The sequence below is a fragment of the Acytostelium subglobosum genome (genome assembly GCF_000787575.1).
Source record: "Acytostelium subglobosum LB1 DNA, scaffold: scaffold5, whole genome shotgun sequence".
In the NCBI taxonomy this organism is placed as follows: Eukaryota; Evosea; class Eumycetozoa; order Acytosteliales; family Acytosteliaceae; genus Acytostelium; species Acytostelium subglobosum.
The window spans coordinates 251,325-269,621 of NW_012236527.1; the positions used below are offsets into that span (position 1 = coordinate 251,325).

The 18,297-nt window shown below is 44.8% G+C and overlaps 7 protein-coding genes across 7 annotated transcripts; 3 read left to right on the forward strand and 4 right to left on the reverse strand.

Moving 5' to 3' along the window:
* Nucleotides 1-726: 726 nt before the first annotated feature.
* Nucleotides 727-1,200, reverse strand: SAMD00019534_028710 (hypothetical protein; the record flags this gene model as incomplete). The annotated part of the gene is made up of 1 exon (XM_012901004.1): nt 727-1,200. One exon carries the CDS (start codon nt 1,198-1,200, stop codon nt 727-729), a length of 474 nt encoding a protein of 157 aa, XP_012756458.1.
* Nucleotides 1,201-1,897: 697 nt separating this feature from the next.
* Nucleotides 1,898-3,156, reverse strand: SAMD00019534_028720 (hypothetical protein; the record flags this gene model as incomplete). The annotated part of the gene is made up of 2 exons (XM_012901005.1): nt 1,898-2,089; nt 2,158-3,156. Coding segments are annotated over 2 exons (1,191 nt in total), but the record flags the coding sequence as incomplete, so codon positions are not given.
* A 593-nt stretch (nt 3,157-3,749) lies between these two features.
* SAMD00019534_028730 (hypothetical protein) lies at nt 3,750-5,467 on the forward strand (the record flags this gene model as incomplete). The annotated part of the gene is made up of 2 exons (XM_012901006.1): nt 3,750-3,868; nt 3,976-5,467. The coding sequence occupies 2 exons, from the start codon at nt 3,750-3,752 to the stop codon at nt 5,465-5,467; spliced, it is 1,611 nt and encodes a 536-aa protein (XP_012756460.1).
* Nucleotides 5,468-5,905: 438 nt separating this feature from the next.
* SAMD00019534_028740 (hypothetical protein) lies at nt 5,906-10,405 on the reverse strand (the record flags this gene model as incomplete). Its single annotated transcript, XM_012901007.1, has 3 exons — nt 5,906-9,418; nt 9,490-9,898; nt 9,972-10,405. 3 exons carry the CDS (start codon nt 10,403-10,405, stop codon nt 5,906-5,908), a joined length of 4,356 nt encoding a protein of 1,451 aa, XP_012756461.1.
* Nucleotides 10,406-13,172: 2,767 nt separating this feature from the next.
* Nucleotides 13,173-13,700, forward strand: SAMD00019534_028750 (hypothetical protein; the record flags this gene model as incomplete). The annotated part of the gene is made up of 3 exons (XM_012901008.1): nt 13,173-13,339; nt 13,427-13,514; nt 13,593-13,700. Coding segments are annotated over 3 exons (363 nt in total), but the record flags the coding sequence as incomplete, so codon positions are not given.
* Nucleotides 13,701-14,242: 542 nt separating this feature from the next.
* SAMD00019534_028760 (hypothetical protein) lies at nt 14,243-16,740 on the forward strand (the record flags this gene model as incomplete). The annotated part of the gene is made up of 5 exons (XM_012901009.1): nt 14,243-14,436; nt 14,544-15,144; nt 15,211-15,533; nt 15,605-15,889; nt 15,954-16,740. 5 exons carry the CDS (start codon nt 14,243-14,245, stop codon nt 16,738-16,740), a joined length of 2,190 nt encoding a protein of 729 aa, XP_012756463.1.
* A 66-nt stretch (nt 16,741-16,806) lies between these two features.
* On the reverse strand, nt 16,807-17,954 carry SAMD00019534_028770 (hypothetical protein; the record flags this gene model as incomplete). Its single annotated transcript, XM_012901010.1, has 2 exons — nt 16,807-17,463; nt 17,535-17,954. 2 exons carry the CDS (start codon nt 17,952-17,954, stop codon nt 16,807-16,809), a joined length of 1,077 nt encoding a protein of 358 aa, XP_012756464.1.
* Between the last annotated feature and the right edge of the window lie 343 nt (nt 17,955-18,297).

Genomic DNA, 18,297 nt, shown 5'->3' on the forward strand with positions numbered 1-18,297 from the left:
TAAAGTTGCTAATTTTTGTGATTGATTTCAAATACTTTTTTGTTTTTTTTGAACTGTTTCTATCATAAGGACAACTATACCTCTCGATATTTGTATCTTTATTCTATCTCTCTACCTTTAATGTTTATAAACACTATTAAATTTATATTGTATATATACATACAGGTATTCAATATTGCCAACAAATACTTTCTCAACTATCTTCCAAGTCCAATTCCAACATCTTCATTAACACACCACACACATATCAACACACTAAACCGAAAGCGCGCTTCTTTGTCAACGATTCATTGATTTGTTATTTAATTTAATTTTTGTTTGACAACTGGTGAAAGAAATTCATTGAACTCAATGTCAAGTCATTGAACACTATGTCTTCAGTCGACTATACAATGAATGATATAGTTTGAATACCTACCTTGTTTCAATGATTATGTTGTTGTAGTTGTTGGGAGTCGTGTTGTTTACTATGTCGACAAGATAATTGACATCTTGATCTTGGATCGTTTACCAGGCCAGCAACTCGATTCATCGATCGAGTAGACATCCTGGTGATCTGGTGATCTCCAAAACATCCATGTTTCAAATCAAAGACTTCAAGGATGGAGTTGGGTTGGATTCTGGAAACATTGGAATAATAAATTATTATACACAAGACTAAAGGTATTTATAATTCTAGGTTGTTATTATTTACAAAATATTTAGCGTCCTCTCAAACTAGTTTAACTAGATAATGTTCTTTGCCTTGTTGGCACCTTGTAGGAGTTGGCCGCCATGTGAATACCATCCCTTGTGACGGAACATGTCAGAGAGTTCCTGATGGGTGAACATATGACCCTTGATACCATAGTACTCATTGTACATTCTGGAGTAATCACCATATCCATATTGGGTTGTGGTAGAGGTTGATGCCAAGTTATTTGTGGCCACTCCAGCATTGAGGTCGGTGGCCGTCATTGGAGTGTTCAAAGAGCTGGTGGTGGCAACCCTCTCAACAGTTGGCAACTCAGAGGAAGCTTGGGACAGGGAGGTAGTGGTAGTGGACAGGTTCGAACCAGCCAATCCTGATTGGGAGCCCTCATCAAACAAGAATCTTGGAGCCCTGGTAAACGGAGAACCAATGTTGGTTGACTTGCTGATCACTCTTGAGGCATCACTTAGCTCCTCTACATTTGTGGTTGTTAGTACTTGCTTTACCATTCTTTTTTAATTAATATTAATATTATTGATATGGCTAACCCATTTCCGGACCAATCATGGATCAAGTTCAAGATAATAATAATTTGAATTATTAGTATTTTGTATGTAGGTGGGGATATGTCGCCACTCCTATGATGATCTAATCCATACCTTTATGTGAGTTAACTTGATTATCTGTTTATACGTGTGTGTATGTAACACTTGTGTTTGAATAAATGAATATAGTTTAGATTTGTTAAGTTAAGTATACGTATCAACTCTTTTCCAATTCTATTCAATCTTCGCTCACTTTAATTACCCTCCCAATAGTGTCCAGATTCATTGACGCCAACTAGGCCCATCTAAAGTCCACAATCCACCCACCAGCATCAACAATGTTGTCCCTTGTTTGCCTTTATTGTTCATTCACACACACACATAAACCCTTTCATTCACACAAACACACTCAGGCCAAATTATAACACCTTATTTGGTAATCCAGATGGGTGACAAGGGTCTTCCCTACGTATTACCATAAAAGGTCATTGCCGGGATCTGTACAAGATATGAGGTGTTCTTTGACATTGGTAATTCGAAAGGGTTATCTCGAGGCATGTCGCGAGTCCTCGAGGACTCGGCCCAAGGACCTAATAACAACCAAAATGGCGGGGAGTCTACGGAAAGATTGATTTTAATTGGTTGAGTATAATATGTATTATGTCGTCATTGTTTCGCCCTCGTTGGCGATTGACAACACAAACAATGTGTCAGTGAGAACATAGTTGTCGTAGTATTTGTCGCCTTCGGAGATGTAGGGCGCTCTTGTAAATGATTCGACATGGAATCCGAGTGGATTGAACACCTTTGTGATGAATGAATCGATATATTCTTCGCAAGACTTGTTGTTTACCTAATAAAGTATTGAATGAATGAATAAGTGATTGGATTAGATTTGATTGATTTGGAGATTAAACATACATCTAATTTCTCGAATGGTTTGTTGTCTTCGCCACCAAACTCTACATATGGCTTGAATGGGAATACTACGGCGATAAGTATGCGACCACCTGGTTTGACAAAGTCTTTGAGTGATCGCAGTAGTGTTAAGGGTCGCTCACATCTGTCCAGAACATTGAGACAGGAGACGACGTCAAATGTGTGGCGTCGGTCGGCCAGCTCCGTGCATGTTGACAAGTCTGTACAATAAACAGCTTCGAAGCCCTTCTTTCTCAGACTGTATAACATGCCGTTTGATGCCTCTGTCGTGACGACCTCGCGGAAGATAGGCGCCAGCTGCTCAGTCGTACTTCCACATCCTGAGCCAACATCCAACAGACTGCCCAGTCTCACCAATGAAGAAGGTGATGCTGTTGGCAGCTGTGCCACATCATCCTCGATTGTCGATGATGATGATGATGATGAAGTTGTTGTCATTGTAGTATGACTGTTTGTAATTGTTGGCATTCGGAAGAGTGAGCGATATTGATCGGTTGAAAGAATGAACATGTTGCCCATGCCAATGTATCCCATGCTGTCTGTCTTTGTATACCAGAACATCATCAACCAGTTCATTGCCGAGGTGACGGCGTTCCAACGCGGAGTATTGAGTACAAACTCGCAGGTTGATCTGTCAAACGATGTTGGGACGTACAACTGATTCCAATCGCCAGCTGTAAACTGGAATGCATTATCAGGTGCCTTCAAAGCATAATACCTAGCATACTCCCTCTTAAGTTTGGCGAATCTTGCTGGTGTATAACCATGTGCTGCACCATCCTCCTTCATCAACTCTGTTGCCAAGTTCCTAATAGATCTCATCTTATTATTATCTGTTGTAGATGTTGTCTGAGTTGTTGTTGTTATGTTGTTGAACGAATAGATTGAGTTGAAGTTGTATGAGTTGTTGTTATAAGTGAATATGATTGCAATGAGTACAATGAATAATGATATACCTATTGTATACCTTGTAGGTATCATTCGTTATTAGTTGAACTTGATTGACTAACTTAAGATTGAATCGATAAGTTGTTCAACAACACGAGGGCATGTCGAAGAATGGGACAAAGTTTATGGGTGGAAGTGGGATTCGCTTTGACCTCTCACGACTCGGTGAATCAGATCTTTGTCATTCATGTGCATCAATTATTACTTATTACATACATACATATACATACACTACTTGTATGACTACACAGATGATGATGATCAATAGATCAAATAGATTGGTAATTCAATCATTATGTTCATCAATAGGCACAAGATCATCAACAAGCAGTTACTTGTTTCAAACATCAACCGACAAAAGATGTGAGAATGATCGATCATACTCATCAACATCAACGACAACATCAACGACATCATCAACGACATCATCATCAACGACAACAGGATCTTCATCATCAAAGTCAAGTGAAGGATACAGAGGTAGTGGTGAGTTCCAGAGAGGAAGTGGAAGAGGTGGCAGGGGTGGCAGAGGTGGCAGTGTCAGACCAAACACAAGGTATCAGCCCGACCAGGACATGAGCAGCTCAGATGCGTCAAAGATGGATTTTCAAAGGAGACAACGAAATATGGTTAATCAGTCTGGTGTGCGCCAGGTCAACTTCAAAGAACTGATCCAAGAAGGCAAGCTTGAATCCTTTTTCAGAGATACCATTGCCAACAAGCCCAAAGAGAACTCAATGACCATGTATGTGTTTGTCAACCAACCAATCAATCATATTGGAACACTATCCCCAATCAATCAATCACTAACCTTTCTTTCGCCGCGACGCTCAATCACATGACTTGATGTAGTATTGAAGTCTTCCTGGAGCGAGCCAAACCAACCAATGCCAATATGGTCTTTGATATTTGTTTGGAGATGAACATATTCAAGGACAATGTATTCATTCTGAACAGGTTCTTGCAGTATTATGTCGATCTGTACAAGAGCACACGTGAGCAGCGCGCAGTTGATAAGATCACAATGATTTGGGACAAGCTCTACAAGTCCAGGGGCTTGTTCACACCCAACGTTTTAACGTACAACTCAATGTTGGAATACTATGTCATGGCCAAGGACAAGCATGGCGCCATCTCCACCTACGCAATGATGTTGGAGAACAAAGTCTTCTTCTCCAATCGCACGAACCAGCACATCATTGACATGAAACTGCTTATTGGCCAGCCGCTCGAAGCGATCAAGATACTGGAAAAGGTGCGTCCTGATTCATTCAGCTTCTGCACGCCACAGCTCGAGGGAATCTGTAGCGCGCTGCTCCCCACGCATGTAGAACACCATGATGCCCTGTGCAAGGTCCTCGAGGTATTCACTCCAATGGCCCCCGACTTTGCAGAGTCGGCGATCATCAGCCAGGTCTACGAGGCGGTGCACGCCACAAACTTTAACAACTTCCAGCGCATCCTCGAGCATCTCAAGTCCCAGAACACTCTAAAGTCGGCCATTGCCTGGAACAATGTGCTGCGAGCACTGATGAAGCGCAAGGACATGATGACCGTCAGCACTAACGCAAAGCACATGATCTTGGACGAGATGTCCTATGCAATGTACATCAACTACTACAGCAATGAAAAACTGGACGACATGGTCAACGTCTGGATCGATGCCAACAAGTCCTCGGCAAAGTCGATGCCCTACCTCGTCCTGATTCTGCGCTACTACAGTCAGAAGGGATTCGTACAGGGCATCAATCAGATCGCCGGACTGATCTCGCGTAACGGTGACCCAGCCGACATTGCCCGCGCATTCCTTTTCCTGGCCGCCGAGGATGGCAAGCCGATCGCCGAGGTCGAAACCGAGCACAGGTATGGATCGCAAGACGTCAACACCGACAAGAAGGTGCCAACACCGCGTCAGGCAATCCTGAGGATTGTGAGACGAGACAGTACACGCCGCTATGGTGTTTTGCTTGGACACCTCATCCAGCACTATCTGGTCCACGACAATTATGAAGCGGCGATCAAGCTGAATGAGTTGCGTGACATTCACTGCAAGATGGACCCCAACAACTTCCTTGTCCTATCGTTCATCTCCTATCATCAGATCCACAAGCAGGACGACTTGGTTGAGTATTGGCGCAACCTTGGCAAGAAGCTCGGACTGGATTTCAGGCAGGATGAATCATTCGTTTCATACTTTAACAAGTACAAGGAGATCACTGCCAACAACAACTTTGACCGATTCTACAACTACCTTGATCTCAATCGCACACCAACTGGTTATCCCGATAAGCCAACAATTGAGGCGACCCCAATCAATCAAAGACAGCAAGTCGAGACCAAATAAAACTGGATCGTGTGTCTTGTGAGGATGACGCCAAACAAACTAGGACAAGGGCAAGGGTAAGGGCAAGGGTCCCTTGCCAAAGGTTAAGACACGGCATACAAAGTAATATATAAATAAAAAAAAACTATTAACTCTAAGAGTTAGAGGACAGGTCTCGTTTGTTTCTTCAAAGTAAGGAATTGGTTTGATTGCTGTGATGAGACCTTGTTTAATAATGTTATTGATTGGATATATTAGTAGTCACTAATAATTAATAATGAATCAATATGGGATGATTGCCAGCTCAAATGAATTCCAGTTTATTTCCAGTCACCCAACAAAATGATTGATTGATTAAGTGAATAAGAGTATTGTGGTTATTATATATATGAGAGGTAGTTTATTGATGTTGAACAAGTCGATGGAAGCTCAATATGTGTGGAGAGCTCGCGAGTGCGTTTATCTGGTAGCCTTTCTGGTCAACCAGACAAATCCGATGACCAAACCAGTGTTGAAGACCCAGTAGCAGGTAAGAATGCCAAAGTTTCTCCATCGGTTCTCGAAAGTCCAGTCCAGGGTGTTGTAGTAGTCCGAACCCTGCTGGTAGGTGCAGTAGCCACAGTTGGTTGTGTCGGCGGGGTTGTCAATGTAGCCGGATGGTGAGAACAAGGTGTTGTTGAAGAACTCCTGGGTGTACTGACCGCAGGTCTGGCCGGGGGGTGGGTCGAAGTAGAGCAAGTCGGATGGCTTGCAGTGCACCTTGACGTGCTTGAGCACGTTGGTGACGATACCCTCGAGGAAGTAACGCGCTGGATTCAGCGGGTACATCCATGAGCGCCAGAACTTGGGCAGGTCTTGGGGTGGGGTCATCACACCACAGAACAGGAAGAAGAAGATGATCAGCACGGGCACGATGATCATGGCAAAGAACATGTTGATGCACACAGCAGCCATGGCTTGACCAAAGCTGACGCAGAAGAACAGGAACATCTGGAACATGATCCAGAAGTAGAAGCCAGTGTCGGCGTTGTACTGCAGGCCGGCGGTCCAGTAGAGCGTGAAGAAGAAGATGGTGCCAGTGACGAGCAGGTAGGGCAACTCGACCAGGACAATCGACAAGGCGAAGGGGAACCAGCCATAGAACTTGCTTGCATAGTCGCGACGGAAGTACTCACGCTGCATGAAGAACTGGGGCAGCGCGTTGAAGATAAGCATGATACCGAGAATGAGTGCCTGGAAGATGATGAAGATACGCTGGGTCATGTCGGACGACGAGTCCTTGAGGTCGTAGTAGGTGAAACCGATGATGAGACCGACCAGGGCAGCCTGGACGAAACGGCCGAATGAGTAGTATGGGTCACGCCACCAGATGAGGTTCATGCGCTTGTACACCTCCCACAGTTGGTATGGTGCGCTAGTGGCAAACTCGCGGGCGGGTGAGTCGTCTTGGGTGTTGTTGTTCTCGAGGTTGCGCAGCTCTGCGTAGACCTCAGTGCACTCGGTCGATGACTTCCATGCGGCAGGCCAGTCAACGTTAGTCTTGCCGTGGACACCGGCTCCGATGGCCTCGAGGATGTACTCGGCGGGGTTCTCAGACTCTGTGCATGGGCGGACACCATGGCGCTCAAAGTAGCCAGTGAGCACCTTGGATCTCTCACCAATATCGCCAAAGTATACGGTCTTTCCACCCTTGGCAAGGAGCAACAGACGGTCAAAGTGCTCGAAGAGGACGGAGGATGGCTGATGGATTGTGCAGACCAGGGGCATGCCAGCGTCAGCCAGCTTACGGATGAACTTGACAATGTTGTAGGATGATTGGGCGTCAAGACCAGAGGTTGGCTCGTCGAGGAAAAGGATGTGTGGCTTGGCAACGAGCTCCAGGCCGATGGTGAGACGCTTGCGCTCCTCAACAGAGATACCGACACCAGACTCGAGGTCACCAATCAGGGCGTCACCAAGATGCTTCATCTCCATCATCTCAAGGATGCGCTCGACGTACTCGTACTTCTCCTTGAGGGAGACGGTGGGGTCTTGACGCATGCGAGCAGAGAAACGGAGTTGCTCACGGACAGTAAGGGCGGGGTTGTGGACGTCCATCTGCTCGACGTAACCAGTGATACGCTCAAAGTCAACGCGGAGTGGCTTGCCGTTGAGGAAGGACTTGCCCTCGATGGTTCCGATGGTCTTTCTCTTGGCCAACACATCGAGCAATGTGGTCTTTCCAGCACCGGAGGCGCCCATCAGAGCTGTCATCTGGCCGGGCTTGATCCAACCCTCGACATTGTCCAACAGGAGACGAGTGCCCTCAGGTACGGGCACAGTGTACTTGATATCTTGCCATGTGAAGACACCACCGTGCAGGGTGAGAGTGTCCTTCATGTTGGCGGTGGCCTTCTGGACGAGCTGGATCTGGGCACGCTCGTCGTTGACGTCGTTCATCTTTGGAGCCTTGCCCTTCTTGTAGACCTTGTGGGTGTAACCACCGGCTGTCCAGTCGAACTTCTCCATGGCGTACATGTTGAGCGCGGTGAACAGCAGCCACCAGAGGTAGACGACGATGATGTTGAGTGACATGTCTGAGGTCTTGAAGTTGAGTGCCGAGTCGAGGTAGGCCTCGCCTGGGATGTTCATTTGGCCCTTGGCGGCACCTGGGATTGGGCAGGCACGGTAGGCGGTGTCGTTGTAGGTTGGACCAAAAGGAATGGCTTGACCCATGCAGCTGTACACCTGGTGATTGAACTCGTTGGCCATCAGCGCCTTGAACGCGTAGGCAAATGGGTTGATCCAGATGAACCACTTGAACCATGGGTGCATCTTGTCCATTGGCACGGTGTATCCAGAGTAGGTGACCATCATAATGAGGAAGACGATCAGCACGTTCTGCGCGATATACATCGATGGGCAGAAGTTACCAAAGGCACGGAACAGGTTGGTGCACGCCAGCGACAGGCCGATCAGGGTGAAGATGAAGATGAAGAACTTGCCGGCGTCGTACTCGAGGCCAAACATAAAGTAGGCGATGATCGAGAAGAAGAACACCTGGGCAAAGATGAACGGCAGATCGGTGACCACTTGGGCCACGTGGTAGGCGGACGGGCGGTACAAGGCGTATGAGCGATGGCGTTGCAGGATACGACGACCCATGAAGGTCATGGGCAGCTCACCCTGGGAAAGGAAGGCGTTGAAGAGCATGGTGGAGAAGATGGCACCGCCACGCATGAAGATGCCGCCGAGGTTCATCTGCTGCTGGTAGAACACGGAGCCGTAGACGAGGGCCTGGACGATGACGGAGAAGTAACGTGAGACGATGGAGAACTTGTCGCCCCAAAGGATCTGGAAGTGACGGATGGTCAGCGCCTTGACCTGGGTGACGAATGAGGTGGTGTAGGGGCCGCTCTTGCGAGTGGTCTTGCTCTTCTCGGCGTGCACCTGCTGCTTGAAGTCGACTGATGGCGACTCGCGCTGGATCTGTGCCTCGTAGTCGGCCTGCTCTTGGACTGAGGCAGTGTAGAGGGGAGAGGCCTTCCAGGCCTCCTCGAACTCTTGTGATGTCTCTGGGGTCTTGCCCTCGAAGCCTGGACGGATCCTACGCTCCTGAGCGTTGGTGACACCAGTCAGATAGTCGGGCACGGACTTGCGTGCCTCGCAGTCGAAACCTAGGTCCCAGAAGTACTGCTTGGCCTGGTTGGATGGGCCAAAGTAGATGCAACGGCCCTTCTCCAGCACCATGACACGATCAAACAGACGGTAGATCGAGTCGGAGGCCTGGTAGAACGAGGCGACTGTCGTCTTGTTGAGTGTATCGGCCATGATTCTCAAGGACTTAGCGTAGTCCAAAGCGGAAGCAGCGTCCAGACCTCTGGTCGAGCAATCCCATGCAGTGATCGATGCCGAAGACACCATTGCCTCCATAATAGTCATTCTCTTACGCTCTCCACCAGAGAGTCCACGAACCCATTCATTACCGACGATCTATATAGTATGATTGGAGTGAGATGTTAGTATGTTTGATTGATTGATCAAATGAATGAAGTATGACTTACGGTCTCAGCTTGGTGAACCATGCCGAACATCTTCAACAGGAGCTCAAACATCTTGGTACGGAAGTTGAGCTTGGTCTCCTCGGGGAGACGCACTGTGTGAGATGGGGTCTTGCACTTGAGTGTAAAGTCAAGGGTCTCGCGAGTCGTCAGAGTTGGATGATGAGAGTCCTCCTCGGGCGTGTAGATGGCCTCACCACGGAATGGCTTCCACTTCTTGGCTGGAATGCCACCATAGTTGACCTCACCCTTGATGTCAATATATGATGCTCTCTGATTAGAGATCAGACGCAACAAAGTTGAACATCCAGCACCTGGTCTACCGAGAATCAACAGCATCTCTCCATCCTTACAGAATCCATTGACGTCATGAAGAATATCGAATGTTGTACCAGCATTAGCCTTTCTATTCCTGGAATATGTTGGAGATGGAACATGTTAGTATTTGACTGATCAGGTTTGATTGATTGAATGAAGGTACATACCATCCTGATGGAGTGAACCATGAAGCCACCCATTTGAATGGAGTGAGCATATCGGAGATGACGGACACATCGGCACCACGACCAACGACGGTGAGGTTGCGGAGACAGACACCCATACGCTTGGGCTTGCCACCGACCTCGGTGTTCATACGCTGCGAGTTCTCAAAGTATTTCCTGAGTTTGAAGTCCTCCTCGGTCTCCCAGGAGTCGCCACCATTCTCGATGTCCTTGATCTTCTCCTCGTGTGACCTCAGCTCCCTGGACTCGTCCTCCAGCTCTTGTGCGGTGCTATTGAATGCGTCCTCTGCATTCTTAATATCTGGGCCAATATTATTGTCTGGTGGCGCATTATTATTGTTGTTGTTATTGTTGTTTGAATCCGACACGGACAAAGTTGTCGTTTTGGAAGTGTCTTGAAGTTCGACCTCCTCCATTTTTGTCGTCTATATTGCGTGTGGGTTGGTGAGTGATCGATTGATTGCGTGTGTTTGATTGATTGAGTGATAGAGTAGTGTGTGAGTGAGTGATTGGAAGTTATAAGTATATAAATATATTATATGTATGAATAAATATAAAAGAGTTATAAAATATATATATATATATATAAATAAATATAACAATGAATGATTACTGGACAAGTAAAATGAATGAATGAATTGTTTAGATCGATATCCCCAATAGGTATGCTTTATAAGATTGGGAGAAATAGTAGTAAAAGACAAGACAGGGCAAGAACAGTAGATGGTCAAGCAACGTGAAGTCAATTAGTTAGTGGAATCGACAGATGGTGCCATCCATTGATGTCAATGATGTACAGTATGTGACCCCAACATGGCAATAATTGTGTTCCATGAGCGCGCTCGAAGAAGCGACACGAACTCGTCTTCAATTCGAGTTTTGATAACATGATGATGTGTGTTGTCGTCGCATGTAATAGACCACCCCCTTTTGGAACCTGAATCGAACGACCCTTATGAGTTGAGTTGGTTCATGAGTGTGTGTGTGTGAATGTGAGGGGTAGGGGTTGGGGTAGGCGGGGGCGAGGCGTAGGCCGTGAATGCAGGTGAAGTAAGTTGGCAAAGGAACTGCAGAAGTCGACGATGGGGAAAGAGACGGGAAACAGTGTGTGTGTTGGGGGTGATGGAATTCATTCGGTCGTTGTCCAACACACTCACCCATGCTTGTTGACAAACAAACGAACCAACAAATAAACAGTGACACTCCATCACCTTTGATCACATCACTAAGCAATAGCTGCAAGCCGATACCCTACCTACCTTACCCTTAGTTGATGTAACTGCCGAAATGGGTTAGCCCAACTATAGGGTGGTTCCAATGACCCATCTATTATTAAATATGTTAACATACACCAGTGTGTTTAAGTGATCATGAATCAATGGTGAGTGGATGATGGAGTGATGGTATGGAAACAGAACATGGTTCATGATGTTGAATGAGGAAGCAGTGCACTTCCCCAGGTAGTGTAATAACACGCACACGTAGTTGATGGCGTTGCCAATGAATATTATGTTGTTGCAGAAGTATTATTAACAAACATAACATACCTTGATAGATTGATAGATTGATAGATTGATTGATTGATTTGGTTGTTTTTGGGTAATGGACCGGTTGATGATTTGATTTGATATGATTGATTGATTGATTTATGTATAAGGGTACAGGTTATATTTGTTTCTTTATCTCTTCTCTTATGTTATATATGTTCTATAACATTTCTCTTATAAGTATATCTTATTAAAATGTAAGGTTAGTCCAGTCCTATTTATAAATAAACTCGTTAGTACTAACGAGCTAATTAGCTAACTCCAGAGTGTATTATTGAGATCGCGATTGAATCCACGCACACGCATGGACATACCCGGATAAGTCAAGAGTGAGAACAGACTTTAAGCTGACAAGCATTCATTCATTCGGGATAAAGAATGACACACCGGTGGTGTCAATAGAGACTCTCCTTCCTTCTTCGCCCCATTCCATTCCACATGGAATGTATGCATGCTCCGGAGTCGACTGTGCCACAAATGGCATAAGCAACCAACCATTCACATAATTGTGTTTGATTGATTGATTGATTGTATGTTGATGGATATATGGATATATCGACGTATGAAAGAATACGTATCTATCTTGAAGTAAGAGGATAAGGACTATTTCTATCTCTAATTGAGTTGAGTGCACTCAATAACAAGTCAGGGCTATGTCTCTCTCCTTCAAACAACAAACAAATGAACATCATAGACAAGGTAAACAAGCAAGGGATAAACCTTGTCTTGGGGTTTAGAGTGAATTTTGCATGAACATCTCGAAAACCTCAGAGTTGTTGGACCAACACAAATTGGATAAATGGACACTTACCCTACCCTTGCCCTTGCCCGTACCCTAACACTAATACTAACCAGAAGAACTAAAAAAGTACAAGATCTCAATCATTGAGTAATGTTAATGCCCCAATTTGAACATCATTGTTGTGATCTATGAAACCTTGTCCAATCAAATCAATGTCAATGTGAAGCATATGTATCGATCATGTCTCAACCATGCCCAATAAATACAAACAACTACACAACAATCAGACGAATAAACTTCTTTTGATTCAATTCAGGAATCCTGGGATCATTTGACCAACGATCCACGACTTTGATATAATTATTACTATCTATCTGTCTATCTCAAGTGTTTGAGAGAATGTCATCGATGTGGCTCTTGCACGTCTTAGAAAATGAAGAGGAAACTTTGAACTTTGTAGGTGAATGCGAGAATGAAGGGTTGGGTGAGGATGCAGAGAGAGAAAGAGAGAGAAGTATGAGTGAGGGGTGTGTGATTGAGGTCAATGTTATCGAGTTGTTGATTGATTGATTCATTGATTGATAGATTAATAGTTGATCAATAATAATAATAAGTATACTAATATATATATTCATACACAACATAATAAACAATGGCTCAAATCAAAGGTTTGTGTGACTAAGACATTGATTGACTTGTGATGAGGATGAATGAAGAAGAAAGACTAACAATACTCTAATCACACTTATAGTGTAAGTTGAATTGAATGATACAGCAACAACATACAACACACATCACCAGCAGGAACAACACGCATTGTCTGACATCGATGATGTATAGGATTTGGATGTACTAATGGGATCAATCATTCAATCAATCATTATAATACATTGTAGGATCATCATATTTGCCTGTATATTCGCAGTAGGTATATTGATGAATATATTGGCATGTGTATTCTCTTCATCTGGATGGCCAATCATTGTCGTGGCAACATACTTCTTGGCACCACTACCAAACATCATCTTTAAGAATCGCGATGACTTCTCAAGTGAACATGGGTATGTCTCGATCATGGTCATGGTCATCAGCATGACATCCCATCAACACATCACTCACTCATCATCCTCTTCCCCTCTCACATATAGATCTGCATCAGACTTGGGTATGTTCTTAACAGGTTTCTTGGTCGTAGCAGGCTTTGCTGTTCCAGGCATTCTGGCGCATAACTATGTTGTAAGTTGTGACAAAGTGATCATCTCATCATCACCAACATTGACTGACCCTCATTCAATCAATCAATCAATCGAACAGATCACATACAAGGCATTGGCATTCGCTATTTCAGGAGGCATCGTTGTAATTGGATCACTGGTCGCATTCATGGCTTACTTCCAGAAGAAGGATTCAGAGTACGACATGATGTAAACAACTTGTTTCAATCAAAATACAACAACAACAACAAAGCGATCAGATTGCAATTAGGAGGAAGAGGAAGAGGATGAGGAGGAAGGCGATGGCAACGAAGAGTACCATACATTCATTCATTCATTCATTCATCGCGACTCAGATGTCACCATCATTCAAATTGTACAGGAGCACACACACATAATCAAATGGTCATTATATGACCATCTCTATCTCTATCTCTTTTCTCTCTTCCCATGTAATAAATTCCCAACTCTCTAGAACTATCCATCACGTACATCCATCCATCTATTCATCCCAAGTTCTCTCTTTGGAATCCCAACAACAAGTTTGTTTGGAAAATCCAACGATGATGAATGATAAATAGAAGCACGTGAAGTTGTACAAGTTCACTCTCTTTTTGCCCAAAACATCTCTCTTATTATTATCTCTTGTTTATTATTTATTGTACTTCTTAATCAATCAATCAATCAATCAATTAATCATCACAAACAGTACAACTACATTTATAACCTAATACATACTTACTTGCAATGATGAGTAATAAGAGAGGCAATTCAGATGACTACAATAATAATAATAATAATAACAATAACAACTATGGTGGCGGAGGTGGAGGAGGAGGTGGGCCAGGTGGTCTAAAGAAGAGGAGACCAGATAATAATGATCACGATGTAGTGGGCTCATTGTTGGGTGATATGCAAGTACAGAAGGAGGCTAATCAACAGGGGTATGCAATGCACATCATACATCATCATACATGGGGTCTTCGTCATGTTGATTGTCAGACATGAGTCTAACAATCACTCATTCATTCAATCAATCCCACCCAACCAGCAAACAACCAAAGTCAACGTTCTCAGCCAAGGCAGTCATTGATAGGATTATTCAACTGTGTAATGCTGAACAGGGACAAGTGGATAAGTTGGAGGTCGAAGCTAGACTGGGCCTGTTGACATCAACGTTCAAGTCAGGCACTATTCAAGAAGACTTTTCCGTGCTGATGGAGCGACTGACCGCCAAGCACGGTAAGCCCGTGGAGACCCACGAGACAGATCACATCTTTGACGACTATCGTATCGTTTACGACGAGGACTTGAAGCAGGTGGTGCGCAAGGAGAGCAAGGCCGATCGCACAACATTCAATCTGCCGACCAACCTAATCTACGACATTCGTGTGTCGGTGTCGGTCGAGCACCAGCTGCCCGTGCCACTCAACCTGCCCGAGAGCGGCGTGCGTCAGCGTCGATACAAGGCCAGGAGCACATTCAAGGACAGCCTGTGGAAGATCGACATGACCCAAGTCACAACCTTGTTGCTCAACGATCAACAAGAGGCCACCACATACGAGGTCGAGATCGAGCTCCTCCCCACGGCAATCCAAAACACAAACAGCATTGAGTCAGTGCATGATCTCTTGAATCAGTTCCTCGCTGAGGTATGTTAGAATTGATTGATTGATCACATGAAACGCTCACTTACTCACAACCTTCACGCGCCTCAGACAAAGAGCCTGATAAGTCTGATACAGCCACAACAAACATTGTCCTTCCCAGATGTCGAGATGGAGAAGGTCACTGCACCCCAAGAGGTGATGCACCTTAAGGATATTGTGTTCAAATATATACCCAATGTAAATACAAAGAAGACAGATACATTCCCTGGATCGATGCCAATCAACTTTGGCAAGAAGCACTTTAGATATGTCCAGGCGAACGACTACTACGTCTCGGAGAAGACCGATGGCGTGCGATACCTATTGTTGATCACCAATGACACCATATATATGATAGACAGGAAGTTTGACTTCTACACTGTTGCCTACCCGTAAGTGATCACTACTTGCACATCGCCCAACAAGGACCTAACATACTCTCTTCAATCAATCAAACAAAAAGGAAACTACTCGAGTTGTATGGAAATGATACACTGTTGGATGGAGAGATGATTAGACACTTGAAGACAAAGAGACCTATTTATTTGGTGTTTGATATACTGAGTCATGGTGGAACGCCTGTTGGCGCGAAGAAGTTGTCTGCTCGACTAGAGGCCATCAGGAACAGTATCATGGTACCCTTCACCAATCACATCGAGAACCAGAACCTCCCAATCCCATTCATTTTGTGGGCAAAGAACTTCCATCCAAAGACTCAACTAGACACTGTGTTCAAGTCTGTTAGGAAGTATGTTCATATTCATTGATCAAGATAACTCCTGAAGAGTTACTAACATTATCTCTCTATGTAGCCGAGGAGGTGGAGATAGAACATTCGAGGATCACAAGAGGAATCATAACACTGATGGTATTATATTCACTCCAAACACACCTTATACACCATACACTCAACAGGATTTGTACAAGTGGAAGTACTTGGACAAGTGGACGATAGACTATAGGGTGGTGCGAAGAGACAATCAGCGCGAGCCGCGTTGGTTCCTCACGTGTCTGGGCAGAGAGAACACTGACGTGGACTGTCGCGAGATCAACTTCTCGTCAGAGGACTTGGACAAATTGCGACGCGACTACACCAGAGCACGTGATCCCAACACTGTCATTGTCGAATGCTCCTACCAGGCCAACATTGGTCGTTGGAAGTACCACATGGTGCGCCAGGACAAGGTCAAGCCAAACTACATCTCCATTGTGATGGACACAATGGAGTCGATCGCTGAGGCTATCACAGCCGAGGAGCTTCAGTTCAGAGTGCCGCTCAGTGCCGATAATGACAACTGGGACGAGGAGATGAGCAGGATGCGCGCTACACTGCTGGCAAACATCAAGAAGAAGTCAGGATCAAGCAGTAGCAGCAGCTCATCGTCCAGTTCAAGGCATCACCAAGGACACCATCAATCGTCATCCTCATCTCTTCAGGCACAACATCAGCAGCAACAACAACAGCAATCCCGATCGTCGGCCTACTATCAGGGCAGCAACTATGAAGGTGACCCATTTGGAGGCGATGATGACACCACTGGCTCGTCCAATCAACCAGCAGGCAGCTATCAGAATGGCGAGCAACAAGAGTACATTTAGTTGATTGATCAAACTCAATAAAGTACACCATCGACTTGGATGGATTACATCCTCCATACACTTAAGTTAGTCTTTGTATTGAATGGTCAACAACCTTTTGGGCGTGTTGACGAGTATGTCTTGGATGTGCTCATCCTTGATACCAAGCTTCTTCATTCTTGGCACGATGTTGTGAAGGATGTGATGGTAGCCATGTCCACCATAGGTGGCCAGTCTGTGCTTGGAATATACATCGTGGGACACAACGATTTGCTTGCCATAGCCCGCTGCAATCAGTTCGGCAATCCATTGTATACGTTGGTTGTCGTTGGGCATGCCAACAACATCGCCGCCCCATGGATAGTGCGACATCTCCATTCCAAACAGGTCAAATTCCAGTGTGCAACCAGTCTTGGCGAGCTCCACCATTATGCTCACATCGTGGATAGTCCTGTCGATGTGACCCATGACAACTCTTGACAAGTCAGCTCCATTCTCCGTCAGTATGTTCAGTATCTCGATTGGAGCCTTTGTGCTCCTGCCTGGATGTATGCTTATTGTGACGCCAGTCCTCACCTGGGCGCGGGCAGATGCCACAAGCGACTTGCGCTCTGACTCTCTCAAAGGCCAGCTGCATCCAACCTCACCAATGATTCCACATTTGACGTTGGTGCCATCAGTGCCCTCCAATAGCTGTTTGACAATCTCATCCTCCATCTCCTTCTCTGTCTTGTCTGTGACGATCTATGAATGTACAAAGTACACATTGTGTCAATGTCATGTAGTCTCGCGCATGACTTCATATTCATTCATACCTTGTTGATGCATAGATCGATGTAGTAACCTGCGCCCATAACAATGTTGAGAGAAGACTTCTCGGAGATTTGTTGTAGTTGAGCAGGGTCGCGACCTATGCCTGCGGTGGTCACCTCAACGATGGTCTTACCACCGTTGTTCTTAAAGAGTGCTAGCTCGTGCAGGGCTACATCTTGCTCGTTCAACTCAAGGTTGAACAGGTTCTTGTTGTAGTTGTACTGTATCCAGCCAACATTGTCAAGTGTGATCTTCTCTTTGTGTAGCTGTCTTGGTTGTCCACCGTGTGCATGATTGCAACAAGCATCTTTCAAGTCATGCTCTGATGGTTCTTCATACAATGGCAAGTAATTGATGATAATATGCTCGTGCATATGAGTTACACCCAAGTCCTCAGGGTTTACTAGACCCGTAACAGTCATAACCTTTCCATTTCTCTGTTCCTTTGTTTCCATCCTTCCTTATCTCTCTATCTCTATGCGTTTTCTTTATGATATTATTAATAATAAAGATCGAGGACCAGAGTTTATTCAAATTCACTTTTTAATTTAATTTTTATTGTATTGCCCTCTTTGTACCCTTCCAGGAACTATTCCTTTATCAAAATCTATCAGATAAATTAATATTAATAAGTTAAGACATCTCTAGAGGATTAATAAATGTTGTATTTTTTCTAAGTTTATTATTATTTTATTCACTATGTAATGTTACATTGAGGTGTTTCCATCATTCATTCTTGTCATTCTTAATTGGTTAATTTAAATA